At 40.6% G+C, this 16,147-nt stretch overlaps 1 protein-coding gene across 1 annotated transcript in view; it reads left to right on the top strand.

Annotated features, from left to right (window-relative positions):
• EPG5 (ectopic P-granules autophagy protein 5 homolog) overlaps positions 1-16,147 on the top strand; it is a 123,016-nt gene that overhangs the window by 93,945 nt on the left and 12,924 nt on the right. Inside the window, 4 exon segments of the mRNA XM_021092525.1 lie at positions 5,111-5,286; positions 7,873-8,058; positions 8,801-9,010; positions 9,703-9,847. Coding sequence (XP_020948184.1) covers positions 5,111-5,286; positions 7,873-8,058; positions 8,801-9,010; positions 9,703-9,847 — 717 coding nt within the window.

Here is a 16,147-nt window from a genome sequence, read left to right as displayed (position 1 = left end):
TGGGTTAAGGATCTGGTGGTACTATGATCTGTGATTTAGGTTGCAGATGCAGCTTGGATCTGGAATTGCTGTGGCTGTGGTGTAGACCAGCAGCTACAGCTCTGATTTGGCCCCTAGGCTGGGAACTTTTATATACTGTAGGTGTGGCCCTAAAAAGACCAAAAAAAGGGAAAAAGAAAGAAAGAATGTACCCAGTGCTTTGAGTGTATCTTATTTCTTTAAAATTTCAATTTTTATTTCTTTTTTCTGCCTTTTCTAGGGCCGCTCCCACGGCATATGGAGGTTCCCAGGCTAGGGGTACAATTGGAGCTGTAGCCATCGGCCTATGCCAGAGCCACAGCAACATGGGATCCAAGCCGCATCTTTGACCTACACCACAGCTCACGGCAACGCCGGACCTTAACCCACTGAGCAGCCAGGGATCGAACCCGCACCTCATGGTTCCTAGTCAGATTCGTTAACCACTGTGCCACAACGGGAACTCCCAATTTTTATTTCTTTAGAATGTTTAAACTTGCTTACTTTCCTTGATGATTAATTGATTTTTGTTTTTTAGGGTCGCACCTGCAGCATATGGAGGTTCCCAGACTAGGGGTTGAATTGGAGCTACAGCTGCCGGCCTACACCACAGCCACAACAGCGCAGGATCCGAGCAGCATCTTGGACCCACACCACAGCTCACTTAACCTAAGGATCCTTAACCCACTGAGTGAGGCCAGGGATCGAACCCGAAACCTCATGGTTCCTAGTCGGGTTCGTTTCTGCTGCGCCACGACCGGAACTCCTTGATGATTTGTTTCTATGGATTCCATTAGCTGAAATTTCTATTGTGTGTTGGGGGGTAGAGGGGGTTCATGCTACTGTTTGATGTTCCTTCAGATGCTTGTTTCCTTGTATGTATTGTAATTTTCTATTGTGAGCCCTTATTTAGAGAGTATCTGTGGAAATGTCATAAGGACTAGGATGAGGGTGTGTGCCTCCAGAGAAGACCTGCATTTATTGCCAATTGGAGCTATGTTATTCCTTGGCTTGGGTTTCTCACACTACAAGATAACATGAAATCAAACCCCAGACTCAATCACCACAGCCAACTTTCTTGCCTCCTTGACTGAGTCCAGGTGAAGGCAGAGAAGATCTGCTTCCTCCTCAACCTTATCTGCCCTCTCAGTGAGGGTATAGTCCTTAGAAGCTCTTGTCTTCTGTTTCCTTGGGCTGTTGAAACCCCACATTAGCAAACAGCCCCAACGCAACTGAGGCTTCAGCATCAGTTTAATGCTCTTCTTTCCTGACTACTCTGCGCTTCTGGCCCCTGGGGTTTTCTCCCACTGAGTCTATCTTGCTGTGCATTTTCAGAGATGTATTTTATGTAGTGAATTTAAATATTTTATATTGGGAAGTTTATGAGGCTATTAGGTCCACCCAGTCCATTCTTGCAATAGCTTCCTAATGGTTTTTCTTATTTTGTTTCTGTTCCTGCCTGTACAGTAGCTTGAATTTTCCTAAAATTCTGTTTTTATTGCTGTTATGTTATGCAGAAACTGTTAAGCATTTTAGCCCAGAATTCAGATGTGTCTGGCCCAGAGCACTTGAGCAACTTGATGTGATGGTTGGTTTTTTAAGGGAAATATTCCATTAAGCCATACTTTTCTACTCACTGTTCCGTAAAGGTCCTTGGACCTTCCTTCTGCCGTACTTTTGGTTGTGCTAATTCCACTACCTGGATGTGCTAATTCCACTACTTCAGGTCCTTTATCTTTTCCTGTATATCTGTTTATGCTTGTACATTTATTTCCTATCCCTAAGTCTTTTTTAAAATTTTTTTTCTTTTTATTTTATTTAAAAAATTTTTAATTAATGATTTTTATTTCTCCCATTATAGTTGGTTTACAGTGTTCTGTCAATTAAAATTTTTTTTTTCATAGGATTTCTCCTGCAGCATATGAAAGTTCCCAGGCGAGGGGTTGAATTGGAGCTGCAGCTGCCAGCCTACACCACAGCCATGTGGGATCCAAGCTGCATATGCCAGCTTGCAGCAACACTGGATCCTTAACCTACGGAGTGAGACTAGGGATCAAACCCACATCTTAATGGATACTAGTTGGGTTCTTAACCTGCTGAGCCACAACGGGAACTCCTCCTGTCCCTAAGTCTTTATAGCACATTGTTGCCGTTTGAGTTCTTGGGATGCAGACACCATGATGGTACCAGAGTGCTGAGATTTATTTGGGGAAATGCCTGTGAAGATAAGAGAGAGGGGGGTAGGGATAGGCAAGGAAAGCCTTCATACCCAGTGCAAGTCTAACACCTGTGGAAGGAGAGTCAGAAGAAAGAGTCCCAGCCTGCAGGGCAGCTCTCAGAAAGTGTTGGCCAGTCGGATAGGAAGTTCCAGTACAAAGATTCCTTATTGAGGAGCCCACATTGGGCAGAAGTGTCCAGGTCTATACTCAGTTGTTGGCTGAGGGCTGCCTGGGAGAAGTATGGTCTCAACCCTGGTGCTCAAGTGCTGGGGGCCTGAGGTGCTGTAGCCTCATCTGTGGCAAATTCTGTGTGAAGGGAGAGCTGAATGGCGTAGCTCCTTGGCTGCTGCGATTTATGTGGCACTGAATCATGGAGCTAACAATATGTCACCTAGTGTTTTATACATAATACATGTATATAACATCAGATACTAGATTATATAATATGTATATATCAATATATAACAATATGTTATATATATAAAATAATGTCACCTAATATCTTCTATATATAAAAAATAGACTTTATTTTTTTAGAGTGCTTTTATGTTCACAGCACAATTGAGCAGAAAGTACAGAGTTCCTGTGTACCCTTTGCTCCCTGGTCCACATGCCCATCCCACCGTCACTATCAACATCCCCCACCAGAGTGGCACATTTGTTACACTGACACATAATCACCCCAAGACCATAGTTTATATTATGATTCACTCTGGGTATTGCACATCCTGTGGTTTTGGATAATCGTATAATGATGTGTAACCACCATTACAGTATCACGTAGTTTCACTGCCCTAAATATCCTCTGTGCTCTGCCTTATCCATCCCTCTCTCCCCACTAACTTTTGGCAACATCGGATTTCTTTTCCTTTCTCCATAGTTGTAGCTTTTCTAGGATGTCATATAGTTTAAATCATACATTTTGTAGCTTTTCAGACCAGATCGGGCACATTCAGGGTGGTATGGCTGTAAACCATTTTGTAGCTTTTCAGATGGGTTTCTTTTGCCTAGTAACGTGACCTTAGGTATCTCTGTGTCTTTTATGACTTGATAGTTCATTTCTTTGTAGTACTGAATAATATTCCTTTGTCTAAATATGCCTCATTGGGTATTTTTAATTGATGTTGTACATGTCTGATCCACACACACACACAATTCTGAGATATAAACTCTAGACACAGAAAAATTCTTTTTATACCCCCACAAGACTTAGGACAGTGCTATATTCTCGGTGTCTATTTGATAAGTACTGGTTCAATGAGTAAAACATGAAATCTCAGTAGTACACTTCTGGCTGCTCTTTAGCATCCAGAATGTATTTATAGTGAGAAAAATATTTGAGCATAAAATTGACACAAAGGTTCTTGCTTTAGCTTCTTAGTGTAAGGGGGAGCACTCACAGGCCTTGCCTGTGTGTATAAAATCAGAAGGTGGCCTAGGAATGGAAGGCTACACAGACAGCATTAAGAATTGGCAGAAGTTTGCATTGTGATGCAGTGGAAATGAATCCAACTAGTTAGTACCCATGAGGATGCTGGTTCAATCCCTCACCTCACCTCACTCAATGGGCTAAGGATCTGGCGTTGCCATGAGCTGTGATGTAGGTCACAAATGTGGCTTGGGTCTGGTGTTGCTGTGGCTGTGGTGTAGGTCAGCAGCTGCAGCTCTGATTCGACCTCTAGCCTGGGAACATCCATGTGCTATGGGTGTGACCCTAAAAAAAAAGCAAAAAAAAAAAAATTGTTAACTGGTTTCAGAGAGAGGAAGCAGAAGAACTGAGCATGGCAAGACAAGAAGTATTGTAGCCTTTTAGTGAGATCATCTGATCCAGCTCTCTGCTTTTATTGATGAGAAAAACAAGGACCTGAAAAGCAAAATGAATTTATCTGAGGTCACAGAACTTATTTGTGTCTGGGCTGGGACTAGAGCTCAGTCTGGTCCAGAGGATTACCTCCTAGACATCTTCTCCTATGTATCCATCCTTATTTAAACAAAACTACTTCTTCTTAATCCAGATTTAAACAAATGCTGTTCTTCACCCCTGTCCTAAAAGGTTGTTAGAAACATCTGCAGTTGAATGAAATAAGGACTGGGGACTGAGGGCACAGGAATGTTAGATGCACATCGACTCGTGCTGCATGTTGATGCTCATTGGTCAGTTTTCAAAAGTTACTATTGAGAAACTCCCATCAGGTTTCGGTGTTTGTTGTGTATAGCTCTCTCTTACATGTGCCTAAGTCCATCCCTTTGTGTAGAACCAGAAAATCTGAAAAAATTTTAGGCTCAAATGCGTCCATTGCCACTGACTGTGGAGGACATTGAAGTAATGGATACTTGTGAGGATAATACTGAGTGAACCAGGTCGCAGGGAGTATGAGATTCATTTTAGAGTGACTTACTTGAATGGCAGTTAATAGTGTAGGTTTGCTGCACCAAGGGTTATGTTTTAGTCATTTGGAACATTTCCTTTTGAGGAACATCACTTTGTCCAAGGTGCCAAATGAACGAAGGACCAAATACATGAAATTGAATCCACGCTGAGGGTAACAGACTAAAGGGATGCCTAGAGTTGGTTGGGGTTGAGTACGAGTATTTGAGTTAAAAAGCCATAGAGTTAAAAGTTTCAGAGAAAAACGGATCACCCCTACTATTTCCCACACACCAGCTGGTCCTTCCCGTTACACAAGTAAGTGAATTACCATCACTCTGTTGTCACTGTTTTCCCTGGCATGTCAAAAATCTTTGAAACTGGGTGGTTATTGAGAATGTTAGGTTTTAGACTTTTAGTTCAAATTTGTGTTTTCTATTAGTTTTTTGTTTGTTTGAAAGATAGACCAGAAGGTCTTCAGCTATATTTTCTTTTTCAATTTTAGATAAGCTCTTGCCAGGTGATGAAGGGGCCCTTCGGTTACACCTGATGCATTACTGTGAAGCATGTACAGCACCCAAAATGCCCGAGTTCATTCTGTACGCTTTTCACAGCGCCTACCGGAAACTCCCGTGGAAGGATCTGCATCCTGACCAGATGCTAATGGAGGCCTTCTTCAAGGTGAGCCCTTCACTCTGTGTGTCACAGCCTGGATTCTGGGGAGCAGCCTGTTCAGTGTGGTTTTTAGGCCCAGCTGCAGCGTGCGCCAATGTGGACCTTGCCCGCATCCTGTATTTCCCAGACAGTGCTTGTGTAGGGCAGCATCCCATGGACGTTATTTCATTGTGTTAGTAGATGACTGGGCAGCATTTACAAGACTATTTCTTTTGTCCGCGCCCACGGCATGTGGAAGTTCGAGGGCCAGGGACTGAACCTGTACCACAGCAGTGACCAAGCCACTGCAGTGACAACACCAGATCCTTAACCCACTGTGCCCTAGGAGAACTCCAAGACCATTTTTAAAACTCAGAGAAAGATTTGTGTCCAGCCATCCCCTGGACCTCGGTGATTCTGTCATGTGACTACCTAGTTTAATGACTTTGTCATGCTCAGTCTTGACATTTCTGTGTATGCAGGTTTTTCTAGGATAGTATCATTAAAATTACTTATTGTTAAATGTTCTATCAAAGCAAAATGTAAATCAGTACTCACGCCATTTGTTCCTTTTAGCAGTTATGCAAGGGAGTAATTAGGTTGTGGGAGACAGGAGTGCATTGTGGCAGCCACTGATGCATCATAATCATGTAAAGACCTGAAATGGCCTGGAAACGTCCCAACAAGTGGGGAGGAGTTTTTGCAGTAGAAGCAAGAGTTACAGAAAGCAGTCACAGTAATGTATCACTTACATATCAGTCAGGCAGTTTTGTTCTTCTTAGGTTTCTGTTTTTTTTAAAAAAATCCTTTAATCTTGCCTTAGCCTTTTGTGATCATCTTAGTTTATTTGTTCCTAGCCATAAGTCATTTTCTTTTGTGTTTACTCTTAACTAATATCACATTTATTGTTGAGAAGCTCTTAAGTGCTTTAATTTACTACAGGTCCATAGTTATTTATGACAGTGCAGTGTATTGCAGTCTTTGCTCTAAGTGGAGACCCCACCCAGTGCGGCGCTTGTCAGCCCCACCTCTGTAGCTGAGGTCTAAGTAAAGCTGAGGACAGCCGTCTTAGTGAAATACAAGTTAAGAATGATTTTATAGCTAGATTTAGTATATGAGAGAGGCACTAAAATAGGTATTCACCATCATTATGAATATGGAATTAAACATTTGTTTAAAGAGCTGTAAGAGGGGAATTCCCGTCATGGGGCAGCAGAAACAAATCCGACTAGGAACCGTGAGGTTTTGGGTTCAATCCCTGGCCTCGCTCAGTGGGTTAGAATCTGTGAGCTATAGGTCACAGATGCAGCTCAGATCCCAAGTTGCTGTGGGCGTAGGCCGGCAGCTGTAGCTCCAATTAGACCTCTAGCCTGGAAGCTTCCATATGCCTTACCTGCAGCCCTAAAAAGCAAAAACCCAAATAAATAAATAAATAAATAAATAAATAAATAAGCTGTAAGAGAGCATTTAGGTAAACAGTCTGTAAAGGGATACTGTAATTCACTATCTCTAGGAGCCTAATGATAGATAACTCTGACCTGCACAGAATCTGGGAACGTTTCGGTTCCATGAGTCTTGTTGGCATAAGGTATGTTTTTGAGGGGGTTGAGGGTGAGGATAGAGAACAGATTATAAAGAAGGATGAAGAATCATTTTCCAAAAGGGAAAAGAGTAAACAGCATGATAATGATGATAGTAACAAGCAGACATGAATCATCAAAAGTTGAGTCCATTGATTGCGATTTTACACATGGAGTTGAGCTTTTTAATCTCTTTTTAACAGGAAAAATTTATAACTAGATATGTTTTATTTTAAACAGACTTGAAGTAGTTTGTAAGAGATAACTTTGATATTGATTGTATACTTTACAATACGTTTGAACCCCATCCCTAGTGTATTTTAAATGGAATTTAATTAAACATGATGCAGTCATCAAAAATGATAAAGACTAAAAAAAAAATGATAAAGACTAATGATATGGAGATATATTTATAACATTGCATTACATTAGCAAAGCAGTGTAAAAATTAAATATACTAATATAGTAGATCTCCAGATGTGGTCCTAGGACCAGCAGCCTCAGTACCACCTGGGAGCTTGTTAGGAAGGCAGATTCCTGCCTCTGCTCCAGATGTGAGACATTTAAAATTCTGTGGGTACAAACTCTTCCCCTCCCCCGAGGCAGCCTATGTTTTTAGCAGGTCTTCCAGGTGGTTCTGATGAGCACCCAGCTTTGGGAACCACTGACAAGTAGGTCACCTGTGTCATGCCCAGCACATCTAAGGCCTGTGGTGGACTCCCTTGAGAACCAGTGACTGAGTATCATGGGGATTTGCCACCTTGGCTAGAGCTGTGAAGGGTCATCCCTCTCCTGTTAAGAACTAGTGTAATAAATAATGAACTCCAAACAAGCTGAAAAATGTATACATGCACTGAATGTGGAAGGAAAGATATTATAAATGTTAAGTCCAAATCTCTGGCGGGGGAATAGAATTATGAATGATTTTTATAATCTGGGAAGAAGTATAATTTAAAAGCTATATAATTCAGTAAACATTGATTGGTATACATTTTCAAGATCATAGACAGCTCAAAGCACTGTTTCCTTTTAGGTGGAACGAGGAAGCCCCAAGAGCTGCTTCTTATTTTTGGGGTCCGTCCTCTGTGAAGTCAACTGGGTCAGTGTGCTCTCTGATGCCTGGAGTCCCAGTCCGCACCCAGAGACCCGGAGCATGATCGTCTGCCTCCTTTTCATGATGATTTTATTGGCAAAGGAAGATCAACTGGTAGACCAAACAGTAAGCTCGGAGGGCCTTAATGAAGACTTGATAATGTGTCCTAATGGTCCTTGCCCTGCATGAAGCTGTGGTTTTTCAGTTGCTTCCCTAGAACCTCTTTCAACGTGAATGTATTCACGGCCTATGGGCTGTACTTCATCTAGGTGCCTGATTTTCATAGTCTAAGGGAACCACAGCAAGTTAGAATATAAAAACCAGTTTCATTTTACGTCTCCTTAATTTCCTGTTCTACCACCAGATTGTACAGTTCTTTGAACATTGGACTTTGGAATCTTAATCTTTACTTCTTTTTTTTTTTGTCTTTTTAGGGCCGCACCCACAGCATATGGATGTTTCCAGGCTAGGGGTCTAATTGGAGCTGTTGCTGCTGGCCTACACCAAAGCCACAGCAACTCGAGATTGAAGCCTCGTCTATGACCAACACCACAGCTCACGGCAATGCTGGATCCTTAACCCACTGAGCAAGGCCAGGGATCAAACCTGCAGCCTCCTGGTTCCTAGTTGGATTTGTTTCCACTGTGCCACGATGGGAACTCCTGGAATCTTAATCCTAATGCTTTTTGCTAAGACCTTGGGTATTTCTTTCACAAGTACTCCTACCTTGAGCAGCTACTTTATTTGACATCTTAACTGTTCTGGGCTTGTCTTTGCCATGTTAACGTTTACTCCATAATAGGTGGAGACACATATTTCTGGGAAAGCAGGAGCTCTGAAACTAAAGGAACGTGTGTTTCATTTTTAGGATTCACCTCTACTCACTCTCCTCGGACAGACAAGCTCACTCTCATGGCATCTTGTGGATATCGTGTCCTATCAGAGTGTGCTAGGTTACTTCAGCAGCCATTACCAGCCATCCATCATCCTGGCAAAGGAATCTTCTGCTGAATTAATCGTGAAGCTCTTGAAAGTATCTGCAGGCCTTTCCATTCCTACTGACAACCAGAAACATCTTGTAAGTTAAGTGGGAACATTAGAGGAGAGTGTTCTTCAGGGCTGGAGGGAGCATAAGTGCTTCCCTGTGACAGCTCAGTAGAAAAAGTTGGAGGATGTATGTCATTTTGTCCTCTTGGATCCTTCAGTTTTATTAAGGCTGTACCTGGCAGTGTCACGTGTTAACAAGAGGTGACAAGGATTGAGAGCCAGCAGTTATTGATTGACTGACCTGAATGTGATTGTAGCAGAAAGAGAGCAAATTATGAGCAAGAGTTTGAGGACTGACAAACTTACATCCCCAACTCACTGCCATTCTGACCTTGCTTTTCTCACTTGAATTGGAAATAATACCAATAATACCAATAATATCTTGCCTCAAACTGTTGTTGTGGGGATGAAATTATAGATGATGGACTTTTGGAAAAGCCCCTGGCAAGTACTTAGTGTGTAGTTAATGTTGGTATTAATGTGGTAGAAAAGAAAGAGTATTGTACTGGAATCTGGGAGAACATGGGTTCTGCTCTTAAGTGGTACCAAAGGTTTTTATTTCTCCACCACAGGGCCTTACACACACCCATCCTCATGGGGTTTCCTGCTCTGTCCTCACCACTCCCTGGTGAAGCAGTCAGGGCAGTGCCATGCTCCTGAGGAGTGTTCAGTTCACACTGCTTGTCTAGATTCATTTGAATCATCCTTCTTTTTAATTGTCAGGATGCAGTTCCAAAATGCCGAGCCTTCACTCATCAGATGGTTCAATTCCTCAGCTCCCTGGAACAAAATGGAAAGATCACCTTAGCAGTGCTAGAGCAGGAAATGTCTAAGCTCCTGGACGATATCATTGTTTTTAACCCACCTGGTAAGTGACCACAGGGAAGTCATGTGTTCACTCAGTAAATGCATTCCTGCTGTGTTTACGGCATTTTGAGATCAGGAAGATGGTCAGGGTATATCATTCTTGTTTTTAAGAGAAGCAGTGTCAGAGAGATGACTGGACCATAGGGACACTGTGTCATCTCAGCACTGGGGGGGCGGTATGAATGTTAAGAACTTGAGAAGGGGTACACACTGTCAGATGCTGGTGTGAGATTAACTGGTGCAAGGGCTAAGTTAGATGACTAGATCTAATGATTAAGAGATAACCAGAGACCGTCCAATGAGCTGCATTCCTGGATGTTTTGGCTCTTACTGGGAGGGCACTTCAGAATCACCTGTAGATGTGTAAAGAAGCTTTGTATGGAGAACTTGTGCTCCCAGAAATTTGATGGACTAGCCATCCTGACTGCCTCTGCTGCTGAAAACAACTAAGAATGCTGGATAAATATCTTCAAGAAGCCAAAAATTTAATTGACAATGTAGCAGAAAATCTCAGAGATTGAAACTAAATGAAAGGAGGATCCTGTAAAAGTAGATGGAGTTCTGAAGCTGGCTTTCACCTCGAAGGCTTATGCTGACCCTCCTAGATTAGGGAAGGCAATAAAGTGCAGGACCTGCCTAGCATGGGAGCCTGAAAGTTCCCATGCATAACCCCATAGGGTGGTATCCTCAGTGTAAGGATGTGTTAGAAATCAACCTGCCCTGAGAAAGGAAAGCCAAGAAAGTTACATTTTTTGACCCCACTGTTTGGTCACTGTTTATGTGGTAGGGAGAAGATACTGCTTTTGAAAATTGGTAAGTACAAGCTGACCCTCATGTGCATTTGAAGCAAGAATTCACAGTGCCTGTAGGTTGTCCCCCAAACCCCACAACCTGAGAATTTAATTCTCGTTGGCAATGCTGCCAGACACCTGGCAGAAAGCGACCACAGAGCCTTTTTGGAGAAACTCCTCTTCAACGCAGGCTTCAGAGTTTCAGGGAATATGAACTCAGAGGGAAAAAAAAAAAAAAATCACATAAAATACACAAGGAAAGAAGATACCACAAGCAAGTTGGCGGAGAGCAACAGCCAGCAGAGTCAGACGTGTAAAGACTTAAAGATAAACTGAAAAAGTATTTTCTGTATATTTGATGAAATAAGAGAGGTTTGAAAATATCAGTAAGAAGCAAGTAATTACAGAAATATGCAGATTTGAGAGGAATCAGATATTTTAGAAATAGAAAATATAAAAATTGTATATGTGAATGTGTTATATGGAATTTGGCCTGCTGTATAGTACAGGGAACTCTATCCAATATTCTGTGAAAATCTATATGGGAAAAAAATGGATGTGTATACATGTATAACTGAAATCTGTATAAAAAAATGGATGTGTATACATGTATAACTGAAATCTATATAAAAAAATGGATGTGTATACATGTATAACTGAATCACTTTGTTGTACAACAGAAAATATCATAATGTTGTAAATCAACTATACTTCAGTAAAACTTTAAAAATGAAAACATTTCAATAAAATTTAATTGATAAATTTAACAGCAGATTCAACTCATCCAAAGAGAAAATTAAATAATAAGTGCGAAGAAAACACCTGGATTGCAGTGCACAGAGACAGAGAAAAAAATGTGAGGTGAGGTGAAGGGGCCGTAAAGAATAGATTGGGAAGATTTAACATGTATTCACTCATCTAATTCGGATTCTAGAAGGAGAGGAGAAATAGAACTGCAGAGAGTCAGTAGCTGACAGTCTTCAGGGCTGATGAAGACAAGGGTCCTTAGTTTCATTAAACCCAGAAAACCTCACACAGGGTAAATAGAAATTCACACCTGTGCACACTGTACTGGAACTGCAAAAGCACCGGTGACAAAGGAACATTTTCATGGACAGCCGGTTTCTCAGTAGCCACAGAAGAAGCTATAGGACAGTGAACAGCAACTTCCAAGTGCTGTGACAAAGTGACTTAAAATCTAGGGTTTAAACTAAGAAAAAAACCATCTTTTAAGGATGAGGATGAAATGAAGATATTTTCACTGCAAACTGAGAGTGTCCTGGTGGACATTACTGAAGGAAGTACTAAATAAAGCACATTCTTTAAGTAGAAGTGGTCGCAAGTGAAAGGCTTGGATCACAAGAAGGAAAAATAAGACGAGAAAGTAGTGAAATGTGGGTAAATATAAACAAAAACTGCCTAATAAAACTACAGTAATGGGCGTTCATGTTGCGGCGCAGTGGAAACGAATCTGACTAGTGTCCATGAGGATGTGGGTTCGATCCCTGGCTTCGCTCAGTGGGTCAGGGATATGGCGTTTTGGCTGTGGCTAGCTGGGAATTTCCATATGCCGCAGGTGTGGTGCTAAAAAGCAAAAAAAACAAAAAACAAAAAAAAAAACAAACACCCCCCCCAAAAAAAACCCTGCAATAATCATCATTTAGGGGTTTATAAAGCAAAGCTAAAATTAAATTATATGACCATAAATATATATATATATATATATATATATAAAAGTTGGAAGGAGTTTGAGTTAAAAGGACTCTAAAGTTTTAATATTGTGTGAGACGGTCAAGAAATTAAGTTTATGTCTTGATAGAATATGAATGTTAAAAATTCTAAGAAATTCACCAGAAGTATAGAAATAAAATGTATAATTTCTAAGTTAAGGGAGATAAAAAAGATTGACCAAGATATGTTCAATCTAAAGAAGGTAAGAAGCATGGAGAAGGTGAGAAAAATAGCCAAAACAAAACGATATAATTCATGTATATCAGAAAATGTAAATGGACTGATGCTCCGTTAGTAGAAATGAAGCAAGTCATTGAAAATTAATACAAGGATCGGAGTTCCTGTTGTGGCTCAGTGGTTAATGAATCCGACTAAGAACCATGAGGTTGTGGGTTCGATCCCTGGCCTTGCTCAGCGGGTTAAGGATCCGGCATTGCCGTGAGCTGTGGTGTAGGTCACAGACATGGCTTGGATCCTGTGTTGCTGTGGCTCTGACGTAGGCTGGTGGCTACAGCTCCAATTGGACCCCTAGCCTGGGAACCTCCATATGCCACAGGTGCAGCCCTAGAAAAGACAAAAAAATAAATAAATAAAATAAAAAAGTAAAAGAAATAAAAGAAAATTAATACAAGGATCATTGCACCAGAAAAAAATGCATATGGAAAAAATTGACAGAACTAGCAGAGAAATGTCGGATTCACTCACAATGAGAGTTTTGACATATGTCTCACAGGAACTGGTAGATCAAGAAGAGAGAAAATCAGTAGGACCATAGGCAGTCTAGAGTAGCACAGATGGATGTAGTGCATATCTAGAGAATGAGAGACCTCATAAGTGCACAGTGCACACTATCAGCATCACATGGAACACTTAAACTTGACCTGTTACTAGAAATAAAGGGTTCTCAGTCACTCCCAAAGGACTGGTATCAGAGAGACCACATGCTCTAACCACAGTGCATGAACTTAAAAATCAGTAACAAACTATAACCAGGAGGGGAAGAAAACTATACTTTGGAAATTAAACTTAAATAACTGATGACCTAAGGAACAATAATAATTGAGGTTTAAAATATTTAGAACTAAATTAAAAAAAAAAAAACAACAGAGCACCAAAACTTGTGGAATGCACCTAAATTGAAATTTAACTTCATGTCCTTAAATGCTTACATTAATATTTTTTAGAAGCCGAAAATTGATTTGATAAATATTGAGCTTAAGAAATTAGAAAAAGAAGAGCAAAATACAACCAAAATCCATGCAAGGAAGGAGATAATGAAGAGAAGATAAATAGCAGGAGATGAGGATGGAACAATGAGTCTGATAAATGCGTAGGTAAATCTACACGAAGTCTGACTCTATAAAACAGTAGTGTTAGGTTTTGGGTTATGGCAACAATAGGAAGGTGACAGATATTAGATTGTTCCAAAACTATTGCATTGTTTGGGAATCAGTTAACACTTTGAAAAATCAAGAAGCATGTTGTAATTTGCAAGAAAAACACAATGAGAATCTTAAAAGAGTATTTAACTTCCAAACTAAAAGGAAGAAAAAGAATAAGAAGAAATAACCCAAAAGAAGGAAATAAAAAAGAGTATAGAATAGGAGGGACAAATCAGAAGCATATAGTAACATAGTAAGTTTAGATTGACTTACATCAGTAATTAAATTGAATATTAATGACTAAAATTGTCATACTGGCTAAAATAAGGAAGAAAAAGACAATCCAGTAGAAAAAAATGAACAAGACCTTAATTGACATTCCATGAAAGAATACTCAAATAACCAGTAAACATATGGAAAGGTGCTAAACCTTGTTAATATTTAGGGAAATGCAAGTTAAGACCTTAGTAACATGTTATGTCACATCCACCAGAATATCTAAAATTAAAAAGGTTTCAATACCAAGTATAGGCGAGACTCTGGATCAGTGTAGCTCATAAACTGCTGATGACAGTAAATTGGTAAACCACTTTTGGCATCAGCTGCTAGTTTGCATGTCCCATGCCCCAGAATTCTATTTCTTAGTATACAGAAATGTATGCCCTGTGCCTCTAAGGGGGTCCTAAACCAGAAACATCACATATTTCAGTAGAAAGGATCAATTGTTATGTATTCCTGTAATGGAATATGCTATAGCAGTGAAAATCTGCACCGCTGTGGATGAACCTCAAACATTTTTATGTTCATTTAAATACTATTTGAAAGTAGGCAACTATAATATTTAGGGAAGCATAGTAACAGAACACTGGGGGGGCTGTTTGAGTTTGTTGGAATTGGCGAACGAAAAATCAATAGAAACTTCTTGGACATATCTGTAGTTTTGGTATCTAATATGATAGTTAAAATACAGAGTTTGAAACCAGACTGCCTGGCTTCACCACTTATGAGCTATGTGATGTTGAACAAATTGTATAACCTCATCTGCAGAATGGGGATAGTAATTGTCCCTGTTTCGTATAGATATGGTACATATGGAATGAGATAATGCACCTAAAGCACTAGCTTGGAAAGTTCAGCAACACTCAGTGACTGTTAAAAGGAGAAAAGAAAAATTAACAGGCAATACTAGAGAAGCTAATTTGGAGTTGGTCCTATGTGATTGGGCCAGGAAGACTGAATAATAGCCAGGCAAAGGAGTGAAGGGCATTCTAGGAAGATCTTAAATCAGAAGAATGATGGGATCATATCTGGTTTTTAAGAAAACATCTGTTGGCTGTGTTGATGATGACTAGGATGGAGAGAGGCCGGGATCTATTAGGAAGCTTATTGCAGTCGTTTTTGTTCCTATGAATCATAATTAAAAATAAATTAAAATGAAAATTGCTGTGCAGCTAGAATTCAGAGATAAGTCCTTTGTTAATCAGTGTTTTGCAGTCTCTCTGTAGACCAGGCAGGTTCACTCTGGATTCGGGCAACCGAAAAAAGAGCCAGTGGTTGCGGGGCACAGGGGTGCGGTGGGTAGGTCAGACATCACTTTATTAGCTTCACAGGTGGCATTAGTAACAGAAAGTCCCATCCGTCTTATAAATCAGGGCAGAACAAAGACGGCAATATGCCAAGATGTTATTTACATAAGAGGTGGTCGTCATCCTACCCTACTGCAGATGCACCCAGGTGAACGTAGTTATTTAATGGTTGCTAAGTCATCCTTCACCAGAACAACATGGCTGTCAAGCAGAAGTCAAGTGAAAAGAGCCTGAGCAACTCCATTTCCCCCACACCAATAATATTTACACCCATACAAATAGATGAAAAAATGTATTCAGAGACGTGCAATGTTATTACCTTTCTCAAACTTTTTTGAAAAGTGCTCGGCGTTCCTATTGTGGCTCAGTGGTAACAAACCCAACCAATGTCGATGAGGGCTCAGGTTTGGTTCTTGGCCTCGCTCACTGGGTTAAGGATCCAGGGTTGCTGTGAGCTGTGGTGTAGGTCGAAGATGTGGCTTGGATCTGGTGTTGCTGTGGCTGTGGTGTAGGCTGGCAGCTGCACCTCTGTTTTCACCCCTAGCCTGGAAACTTCCATATGCTGCAGGGATATGGAAAGACAAAAAAAAAAAAAAAAAAAAGTCCTTGATAGTAAGTCTTATGATAACACTTAGGGATTCTTTAGCGCTATGCAGGTGAGTGAATTTGCTTTGATGGGTGTGATGAGTAAGACTTCCCACTTGCACTGATATAAGTACTACAGTCTCGGGGTGAGAAAGCCACAATTCTTTTCCCTTAAAACAAGGTACCTAGTTCAAGGATAATTAGAAATAGTTGGCAAAAATTTGGC

Source organism: Sus scrofa, chromosome 1 (genome assembly GCF_000003025.6).
Source record: "Sus scrofa isolate TJ Tabasco breed Duroc chromosome 1, Sscrofa11.1, whole genome shotgun sequence".
NCBI classification, from domain to species: Eukaryota; Metazoa; Chordata; class Mammalia; order Artiodactyla; family Suidae; genus Sus; species Sus scrofa.
This window is presented reverse-complemented; position numbering and strand designations above follow the sequence as displayed.